General features: G+C 40.9%; 1 protein-coding gene across 1 annotated transcript in view; it reads right to left on the bottom strand.

Moving 5' to 3' along the window:
- Positions 1-3452: 3452 nt before the first annotated feature.
- Positions 3453-11611, bottom strand: part of pcsk2 (proprotein convertase subtilisin/kexin type 2) — a 35489-nt gene continuing 27330 nt past the window's right edge. The window contains exons 11-12 of the mRNA XM_061689869.1: positions 8453-8680; positions 3453-4404 (exon numbers count right to left, since the gene is read on the bottom strand). Coding sequence (XP_061545853.1) covers positions 3915-4404; positions 8453-8680 — 718 coding nt within the window. The 3' untranslated portion in view covers positions 3453-3914. The remainder of the gene's footprint in view (positions 4405-8452; positions 8681-11611) is intronic.

The raw sequence follows: 11611 nt of genomic DNA, 5'->3' as shown, positions 1-11611 counted from the left end.
CAGTAGCTTGCGCTTTGGTTATTATCAGCATTTGACAAATTGACACCCGAAGCATTATTTACTACTAGGGAAATGATCACTGGCACCACAGGAGTAACTTCTTGCAACATGGCTAATAATGACATATAGGCAACCTGTTCTTTGTAAACAAATTCAAACGGATACATAGTAAATATTGGTTTTGTTTTGTCTTATCTTGTTTATAAGTGAGTCTGCTCTTCACCTAATGTTAGTTTATAATGTGCTGTAAAATCATTGAGGTCTAAATGTCCAGAGCGCCACAAGTCAGAACTGGCTTTAGTTGGACTGTAAACTGTGGCTATTGAGGCTAATCTAACATTGGACATGATGGAGTTTCCTCCCACTAATGTGCACTGTTAACTCTGTTTCCTTTAGCGAAGGAGGCACAGTTGGTCAACAGGATTACAGAGTGGTGCTGAGATGAAAATGGTTTTGCAGCCTGCGGGAAGGTGGAGGGGTTGAAAGCTGACCATACACAACTCACAGCTACATTCTGCGGCATTTGCAGAATCAAGGGAAAAGCCTGCAACCAAGCATGTGATTAGAAGAATTTCGGCTGCTGTGTCCTTGTTCATGGGAAACAAAGACATAAGCATATTAGCGTGTATACTGTTGCTATGATAAAAACAAAAGCAAAAGGGGTAAGCTGTGAGAAGATCCACAAATGCAAGAATTTAGTAGGAAATTACACTGAAGCAGTATAGTTGAACAATTTCTATGATATTTTTGTTGCAACATGTAAAATAAATCAGAGATTCAGAACGAATCACAAGGTGTGCCACAGGTTCCGAAAGCCACATACATGGGAGAAAAAAAGGCGACATGATTTAAATTTTGTGATACAAACACATCCATCCATCCATTTTCTGAGCCACTTCTCCTCACTAGGGTCGCGGGCGTGCTGGAGCCTATCTCAGCTGTCATTGGGCAGGAGACGGGGTACACCCTGAACTGGTTGCCAGCCAATCGCAGGGCACATAGACACAAACAACCATTCGCACTCACAGTCATGCCTACGGGCAATTTAGAGTCTCCAATTAATGCATGTTTTTGGGATATGGGAGGAAACCGGAGTGCCCGGAGAAAACCCACGCAGGCACGAGGAGAACATGCAAACTCCACACAGGCGGGGACGGGGATTGAACCCCGCATCTCAGAACTGTGAGGCTGACGCTCTAACCAGTCGGCCACCAAGCCGTCTGATACAAACACATCATACATTTTTGAAGAATGACACATTTTGCCATAGTTTCAAAGGGGTCCAAAATATGTAATTTTTTTCACAAAATTGCTTTACTTTTTGTAGAAAATATTTTTTTTCTTTTTTGCAAGCGCAGGCTCTCTTAAAAAATATACAGATACCCACAAGCTTCAAAATCAAAACCGATTATGGACTTAAAGACAAAAGCTATCAAATGAGTTGTTTGTATGCCAGATAATCAAGAGCGCTGGTGATATGACGCTAAAATTAAACCGTTAATGCAATGACGCCTCCTCTGAACAGAGAGTGCTTCACCCTGCCTGGCTTGTTCTTGCTGAGAGGCAACATTTGTCTCCTCTTGTGCTTTTTCAGATGCAACAGAGCAGCAGCAGAGTGTCTTGTCCATCTGATGCTGCTTAGATTCCCATGAACAAAACAGGACTTCAAGGACGGTCCAGTGGCTTCAGAATAATTGAGATTTTTTTATTTTATTTTTTTTCTAAAATTACTTCTAAATATATTGTTGCCACTTTTACCAGGAATTAGCACCCATGCCCGCCCTCGTATTTTACCAACCTGTGTCTTGCCATGTGGTTAGTTTTGAATCTCTTTAATTGTTTTACGTCCGTGTTTGGGTGAAAATTTTGTTGGAAAATGTACAAAATGGTTATCACTATTTTACAAACACAAACCTAAAATAGACAAAGCCCTACACATTTTTGATAACATTTAAAAGTAATTAAAATGGTAATATTGAGTGAAGCCTTGCCATGAAATGCAAAAAAAAAAAAAAAAAAAAAAAAAAAAAAAAAAAAAAAAAAAAGAGTAATTGATACCCACCTAAAAAGGTTTGAAATTGCTACAGATGCCACAAGATAGTCGCAATGCATTTCTTTTTTTAACAGACAAAGCTATGACCGAGACGCGGCGAGATTGTAGTTTTCAAATAATATGGACTAGTCACCAGTACATCGCGTTATTATATAAGTGTATCTGTAAATGTAAACGTTAGCTAATGTTAGCTAGCTACGTTAGCTGAATGAATAACAATACCAAGTCACAGTTAAGTGTTTAGCTAATGTTAGCTAGCAACGTTAGCTGAATAAATAACAATATCAAGTCATAGGTAAGTGTTTTAGCTAATGTTAGCCAGCCACGTTAGCTGAATGAATAACAATACCAAGTCACAGTTAAGCGTTTAGCTAACGTTAGCTGCATAAATGAGAATATAAAGTCACGGGTAAGTGTTTTCATGTGCGTGAGCAGGGAGGAGCGCATGAGCAGAGGTTAGGAGGTGACCACAAACTGCATGTATACATTCTTGCTATGAGCTGACTAAGTGACGCTCCTACCCTCTGTTAAACATAGTTGCTTGGCACCAGGATGCCACTAGATGGCACCAAAGCAGTATTTCTTTATTATTATTATTATTATTATTTTTAATAGTAGACATGGCTTTGGCCTGAGCACCAAACAGGTAAATAGGTGAGTTTTTCAATGAAGAACGAATTGAGGCAAACCCACCCCCCCCCCAAAAAATATCCCAAATGCTAAATTAATTTATTGTTATATTATATTAGCACAATTATAAACAACGCATCAACGTATCAGCCATGGCATGGCTATTTAACATTAGCTTGTTTCCAGTGCTAATGGTAGCTGTATTGCTAGGGCTGCTATTTTGTTGAAGCTGGACTCGTGTGACAATGTTAAAAAGTATCACATTTTCATTCGCCATTTGTCATTCTTCATTAAGACCGCTTTATTGTACAGTGCAGTGGTTAGCATTTTTTTATGCTAAAATGTTGCTTTAAATAGTCTGTTAAATCAAGATTAAGAATGTTAAAAAAAAAGGACAAAGTGCGCAAAGTTCATCGCCAAAGTCAATTTCCTTAGCATTATGTTGTTGTTTTTGTGTTTTTTTTTTTATACTTGTATGCCCGTTAATAAAGTTTAAATGTTTCTTCAAAAATGCCTGCACATTTGACGGAGTTCTTATGATGGCAAGTTTGAAATATTTTTTTAAAATTTTAATGTTTATTCTTTTCCATGATTGTTTTAAAAAAATCTGAAGAAATCAGAGACCAATGTCCTGGAATGAGCTGTGTTCAACTTTGGAATGTAGAAAGTCTTCTTCCTACCTGTTATTTTTGGCTTTCCTGGTCCAACCCCCCACACACAGACAAAATTGCATGTTACTTCTACGGAGAATGTTATGCTTCAAATCACTCGAGTGCTTTAATAAACAGCTGGATAAATTTATTATAGTATACATCAAAGGTTATGAAATACAAACGGAGGAGCACAGGCTGCAAATGAATTCCTCTCTTTGTCGTTTGTACAAACGGCGCATGTCACAAAATTATAAACAGAAACGTGAAGGAGGATGACACTGAATCATTTACAGTCACAACCTGTACAACAATTGGCAGAAGAGACAGAAAAAGCGCGAGAGAGGTGCGGGACAATTAAAGCGCAAGAGTGGACCCTTTGGTTTATGTACTGTTGTGTTCAAGTGTAAAAATGATAATATAGTTTCTCTGTGTTAATTACTGAAAGATATACTGTACTTTTATTGATAAACATTCATTGAAGGTCGAAACTGAAAGTGCAAAAAGCAGAGTGAGGAGGGGGTTCGAAAGAAATACTCGAGACAGGATGCGATGAGAGCAACACATGCAGGTGGGTTTTTTCAGTCGGCTTTCCTCAGCAAGCTCTTCAAGCTTCTCTCCACGGCCTCGTCCAGCTCCTCCTCCAGCTCCTCCTTCTTGGACATGGCCAGCTTAGACTGGTAGTCACGTACTTTCTGGTCTATGTAAGGGGCACTTTGTGTTCCGTGCAGCATGAGCGTCCACTCCTTCAGGACGCCGCGTTGAAGCTCCTCGCCCCGGAAGCCCACCTCCAGGACCCAGGTCCCGCGCGGGTCCTCGCCCCAGGTGTGCGTGGTCATGAAGGGCCACTTGTCGAAGCCCACCTTGGAGTCGTTGTCGCGGGGCCGTCGGCTCAGCAGGATGGACTTGGTGCCCATGGGCGAGGTCATGTTGACATTGAGGTCGCCGCGGCGGCTGGTGTTGACAGTGATCACCGCCTGTACGTGCTCCAGGTAGCGGACGAAGTTGTCCTTGCCCTGGCAGGCTTCGGTGGAAATGCCGAGCACCAATTTGTTGCCGGATTGGATTTTACTGGAGGAAAATGACAAATTGGACACATCAACACTGTGTCAAAAATGTATGATTTGTGATGGTTCAAAGCAAGTAGGACAGAGGAGGAAGAGGAAAGGGTCACAGTCAAATGGTTCTGAATTGGAACCGTAATTTCCCACTAAATGAAGTACGAGCCCTATATTTCCTTCGGAATCATGTGTAGTTTAGCACTGATGTCGACATGGCCAAATTACAACCCAATTCAAATGTATTGTTCAAATCTGACTACAGTGGTAACTTCATTTACGAAATTAATTCATATTGTGACCAAGCTGGTAACACAATTTAGTCGCATATCAAATAAATTTTGCCCGTTGAAATGAATCAAAATGCCAGTAATCTATTCAGCCCCCCCCAAAAAAAGCAGCGTGTTTTTGTTCAATTAAATGGAACGAGTCCAAATAAAGCATTTTGTGATGCTGGTTTCCTCCAACATTCTGAAATCATGCATGCACTCGGCTCATTGCAGACTTTCTGAATATGTTTACATGTGCCCTGTGATTGTCTGGCGACATGTGCCCCTTGGGATTGGCACCACCTCAACCATGACCCTAATAAGGATAAGTGCTACAGAAAATGGATGGATGATGCTGGATGGTCTCTTCTCATTTTTATGACAGTTGGTTTAATACATTTGGTAAGCACTGTATCTTTTCAAAAGTTCATTTAATGAAAATATTATACTCATTTCATCCTTGAAAGAAAATTCAGAAATACAAAAACAATATTTACCCACAGTACTCACACCCCCCACCCACCATCCACCCCCCCTCCGCCCCGCCTCACCCAAAAATCATCTGCCACCTGTTTTTTGGGGGGCTACTTGAAGGCAAAACACACTAAAAAGCTGAAAAAAACATTTTCACTTTTTGATCCACCACGAACCCATCATAGGTCCCCTTCCACACTGTACGGCCTTCGTGTATGGTACAGGTCCATGGCGCTTTTGATACCAGACTACTTAAAAAAGAAAGTGTTTTTAAAATGTTATTATATAAAAAATTAATCTGCAGGTTGTTTTATTTTTATTTATTTATTTTATTTTATTTTATTTTATTTTTTTCATGCACCAGTTAGTCCACATGGAGCAAAGCTATCCTAACATGTTCAAATCTGCATTCGGGTGTCACTATTGTCTTCCATCAACCCATATAGTACGTCATCAGTCATCAGCATCATCATTGTACAATAATAAAAAAAAATTTTAAATACAATTTGAAAAGTGTGCAACTGGTTTAACTGGGTTTATCACATTAGCACTGGAACCATTGTCAGTACCATCTCCATGTAACATAAGATCATCTTTAATACTGCAGAGTGAACTAGTATATTTTAATTCACCTGAGTGACACTTTACATGCTGTGGTGCTGCTGTTTAGGTTAGCAATTGAGTTGAAATGGGCCCAGAAGTTAACGCTAGGATGTCCGTGTGTGAATGATAGTGTCTATGAACTGAGATGATTGCATTTTTTACCTGGGAGGGGTTTATTTGTCTTAAGTGGATGACACACCAGGTATGGTATCTTGGATTTTTGCTTCCTTCTGTATGTCTCTCTGTCTGTCTGGAAATGTATATATCTGTCTGTCTGAAATTAAATGTAAATGATCTTTCGACCGATAATGTGATGCTGTGTTTATAACCAAACGTCTTTTGGCGGTACTTTCAGCTGTGAATTTCATATGCTAGGCTGAATCATGACTTCACTGTGAACAAGGAGATTAGTGCCCCCCAATAATGGGTTTATTCAGAAAAGAGGGGGAAATCCAGGTTGTTTTTGTTGTTGTTGTTTTTGAAGACGTCGCTGCTGACGTCCATCTCCTGAGGAGCGAGAACACAGAAGGATTGCAGTGGAGGTTTATTAACATTGAAGGCTTAGGCCCGCAATGCTGACAGCTTCAAGCAGGAGCGGTTCAAAGATGGCTGAGCTCACGAACCGACCGCAGTAGCATAATAACATACAGTCCTGGGACACTTCATTAGGGACCACTGTCTGCACATAGATGTACTATGAATTCTATTGGAAATGTACCAGCACAGGCTGCTGTATATGGTGCAATGTCTTGGTGAAGCAGCATGAGGTTCATTCAACCTATTTTGTATGTTTGTGATTATTTAATACATCAGCTGCCATGTTAGACAGAAGACCTTGTACACTGTATTCTGTTTTCTGCTTTATACCAATTCTCCTCTTAGAAAATTGGAGGCACATGTCCATCCATCCACCCATTTTCTGAGCCGCTTATCCTCACAAGGGAAAACCCACGCAGGCACGGGGAGAACATGCAAACTCCACACAGGCTGGGGATTGAACCCCGGTCCTCAGAACTGTGCGGCAGATGCTCTAACCAGTCACTACCGTGCCACCCGGTTAGAAGATGGTGTTAGTAATTTTGTAGACCAGTGCATCCCGGCGGACCCGAGAGTAGGTGGGCTGTGCCACTGTGGGAGTCTCTACAGTCCATTTCATTCACCACCAATCAAATTGGCTCCTCTCATTCCCTTTAAATGTGGCGGAAGAGGACGATGCAAAATCACAGCGAATTATGTGTGAGTGGATTATTGTCACTGCTCTGGCCATTGTGTGGCAACAAACAATGGGTGCATTCAAGAATTCAATCTGATGCCTTAACTCTACTCTTAGAGTGGGAGTGAGTGAGAGTGGTAGTCTGCCTGTGCCCCGACCAAATTCACCAAAATCACATTAGACCAACGGTCTACCTTGCACCAAGATTTAGACGTGGTCAGACCAGGCATAAGTGTAGATGTAGTTTCTGCCACCAAATTGTCATTCCACCAGACACATCTCCAAGGACACTCCTTCTGCAGCACGAAACATCCACCTTAACATGGACCGGTCTGACAAAATGGAAAACATGCGGAGTGAGCCTTGTGCTTGCATGAAAATTAGAATCCACCATCATTTGGGCACCGCTGCAGATGCGCTGTCTACGAAAATAGAGCCCTATATCTCAAGTAACGATAAACAATTGTATATTTATGATCATATGAATGTAGTTCAATAGCATAGTATAATAGTATACAGTAGAAAGTAAGTGGGAGAGTTTATACACTGTAGTACATTTCGTGTGTCTACTATAGGCAATTTCTTCTCTTCGAATGAGAACACCTCACCATTGGAGATTGAAAACAACAAAGTTGCGCAATGGGGCCCAGCATCCTAGCTCCTCTGATAATGGGAACTTCTCCTCCAGCTAAGTAAGTCACAGTCAGCCAGCGGCACTATCAGATCAGCGTTCAGAGCCATGGCATAGTGCACAGGGGCCCATGCTTTGTTGATGTTTATTGCTTTTCCCCACAGAGACGGTCTCATCAGAGGTGGCCTTATTGTAATTATTTCTCCGGCACAATAGCGGCGACAAAGTGGCCCCTATGGTGGTGGTGCTGTTTAGAACGGCGAGCTGACGAAGAATGTAACACGTGATGTAGCCACCATTTGCGAGGCGTAAAATTAGCTTGCAAAAGACCTAACATTATCATTAGCGTCTGTGCCTTATAAACACTGTTTCATTGGTTTTATGGCTTAACTTTATTTCCCTTTGCCACTTTTCTCTGATCCTTATTCTGGAGAAATTTTATTAATATATGGTTTAGAAAAAAAGTACAGGCCAGATCCAGAGACCAAAAAGCCTTATGATATGGATAATGATTTGAAAAAACTAACAAAAGACAGAAAATACTTCATTTTTTGATCATATATAAAAAAATAACTATGTTTAAAGAGTATATGCATTTTCATATTATAATTATTCATAACTCAGTCATGATGCACACAGAAAATGAGTGGCAAGCTATATGTTTGGAGTTATGAAGTGGATATTAATGTTTTTATTTTAAATTAGGCCATTGTAATTACCCTTTAATTAATTAGGCAAACATGTCTATTGTGCTTGTCAACACATTCATGTTGTCTTGCAACACTGTAGTAGTTCTCTTTTAATTAACTGCCGATCGTTCATTTGAGAGGAGGCATCCATATATTGACATCTTTTAAGAAAGGGGACCCACTGGTTCTCCTGGAGAGATCCGGCCACGCAGTGGAAGCGTTCGGGCACTGTCTTCCACTCTTTGGCCATTTTCACCATGCCCCCGGCATCCAGCACGCCATAGCCAAACAGGTGGTTGAACTCCAGGCCCACGCCGTTCCTCCTCCACTGGTGGACCTCGTCGTGGAGCTGGTTCCGCTTAGAGGTCAGCACTGAAAGGTGCTGCATGTCTCTCCAGGTCAGGTCGGGGCTGGGGATGGGGAGGGAACCAAAGAGGTAGAGGAAATGAATGGGAGTACTGCACACAACCACAATGTGTCCCACCAGGCATGTTGTTGGCAACAAATATTAGAGGATTAAAAAAGGGTGCGTGGCCCACCTCTGGTTCAGAGGTGGGCCACATACGGCCCTCCGCTAAAACTGTGTCGTGCATTCCAACATCATCTTCCGTATCACTTATCCTCACTAGGGTCGCGGGCGTGCTGGAGCTTATCCCAGCTATCTTCGGGCGAAAGGCGGGGTACACCCTGAACTGGTCACCAGCCAATCGCAGGCATTCCAACATGTACTGGGTATTCGATGAAACCACAATCAGAATGTATAGTGGTAGTGGCTCTAATTTCTTTTATTTTTAAAGACTATTTTTACATTTACCTAATATACTGAAAATAAATACAAATATTTAACAATATTACTTTTATAATACGCAGCACGGTGACCGTCTGGTTAGAGCGTCAGCCCAACAGTTCTGAGGACCGGGGTTCAATGCCCGGCCCTGCCTGTGTGGAGTTTGCATGTTCTCCCTGTGCCTGCATGGGTTTTCTCCGGGCACTGCGCTTTCCTCCCACATTCCAAAAACATGCACGGTAGGTTAATTGAAGACTCTAAATTGCCCCTCGGTGTGAGTGTGTGTTTGAGTGTGAGTGTGAATGGTTGTTTGTTTATATGTGTCCTGCCATTGGCTGGCAACCAGTTCAGGGTGTATCCCGCCCCCTGCCCGATAATAACTGGGATAGGCTCCAGCGCTCCCGTGACCCTTGTGAGAATAAGCGGCTCAGATAATGGATGGATGGACTTTTATAATACAATTTATTTTAAGTTAAATTGGAGTTTAAAACAAATTTTAAAAAATAACCCTTTTGGAGACACATCAGAGTTGTTCATGATGTGAGACCATCTTAGTAACTTTAATTAACATACTTTAATTCATCATTGTGCTTTGTTAGGTGCTGGTGTTTTGGTTAGCAATTGACTTAATAACATAGCTCAAATGTGCTCAGCAGTTTTGTGTGAATAGTAGCCTTTATAAACTGAGATAATTACAGTTATTACCCATTTTTTAAAATAAGTTTTATTCACGGTAGGCATTGCTTTGGTTTAAGTAGATGACGCACCCAGCAACTAATTGCTTTGCTTTCCTACCGTCACATTATTCAAGTGTTCGGCCCGTAAAAACACTTTGACAGGGCGAGAGCAGCCACTCACCCCCGACAGCGACATCATCATCATGTGTGCAGAGCAAACAGTGGTTTCTTTGCACAACTACGCTAAGCTGGTGTCTGTTAATGGCGGGCTAGATTCTTGTCAGCGCTTTCACGTGACAAAGTAAGCATCGGAGAGGAAGGAAAGGCTCTCCTCCGGAGGTTAAATTTGCAGCAAATCACCTTTTGCAGTTTGTACTTTTTTATTAGTTATGCTTAGTAACAACAGCACATACTGTAAGTCCCAGTTACTTTCATTTGTGCATGTGCAGAAATACATACTTTAAAATACACAAGCACTGACGATCTTAACAGTATTTATGTGTATTTTTCAACATTTTATTGGTATCTATGAGTCCAAATCAATTATTTCTGACCTTAGCACTAGCACACACAGAAACACTCTCTGGCAGTGGTACAAGTGGTGTAAATAAATGGGAAATAAATACTAGCAAAAGTCTCTTTGGAAAGTAAACAACTGACTCATGTTTTTAAGGAGGTCACATAGAGGGAAATCTTGAATAAAGGACGCAGAGATTGGACGACTTTGCGTCATGAAAGACTTAAATTAGCTTTTAAATTAGATAAAGCAAGCAGATAAATTCTGTGACTGAAAAGATTATTGTGTGCAATAAATGTTTGTCCCTGATCTGCTTTAGTCAACTGGGAAGGACGTAAATAACGTGAACTAGTTCCATGGAAACTTATCTGAACCCAGTGGTCACAGTAAAAGGACAAAACTACATGACCACAGTTGACTAATACGGAAATAAGATTATATGAGGATAGTTGACTAGACAAGGACAGAAGATTACTCTACATGGGTTCAACACCCACACTTTTCCTGTTTATTGGACAAAGGCCCTACTACAATTAGAAATAAACAGAACAACTAGGAATAAACCTTTCAAAAATAAAAAGGCTAAGGTATGCTTGGTCATACAAAGATACATTTGTGCTCTATGCACAGTATGTGCCTGTCCAACAATTATTGTGATGGCTCCTCTTGCCATTTATTGATGATTACTGCCACCATGCACAATAGAAATAAACAGAACTGCCAGACAAACTACCAGAACGTAGGAAAAAAAAACATAACAACGAAGAATAAACTTTAGAGTCGAAAAAAATCTTACGGCTGCTCAGTCATACACAGGCGCTAGAAATAATACACAAAAATAAAAAATTATCTATGACGCACTCGGTCACCCAAAATCACATGTGAATGCTCTATAATTACAGTATATGTACTGTCAGGTTATTACTGCATAAACAGAATGATTTGAATTCATCCATAAAGTTGAAAAAAATAAACGGGAACAAGTACACACAATGTTTGGGTCATGATCACTCCTGTTGCCACTTATTCATGATTAGTGCCAACATGCACAATAGAAATGAACAGAATGACTAGGAATAAACCTTTGGGTCAGGGAGGGAAGGGCACGAGACATACATGAATGTGCGTCATTTATACTGTCATATACTGTACTTCATGTATCACTCCTCTCGCCAGTTATTCAAGATAACTGCCACCTTGCACAATAGAAAGAAACAGAACTAGTAGAAAAAAATACACCATGTCTAATACTGTAAGACTTGCTCATGAGCAATGGTGTACTGTCATATAATCAGTGTGACCTCTCCTCTCGCCACCATGCACAATAGAAATAAACAGACAAACTAGAAATAACCCACAG

The sequence above is a fragment of the Phycodurus eques genome, chromosome 11 (genome assembly GCF_024500275.1).
Source record: "Phycodurus eques isolate BA_2022a chromosome 11, UOR_Pequ_1.1, whole genome shotgun sequence".
Lineage (NCBI taxonomy): Eukaryota > Metazoa > Chordata > Actinopteri > Syngnathiformes > Syngnathidae > Phycodurus > Phycodurus eques.
The sequence above is the reverse complement of the archived record's forward strand: the minus strand, read 5'-3'. Positions and strand labels throughout refer to the sequence as shown.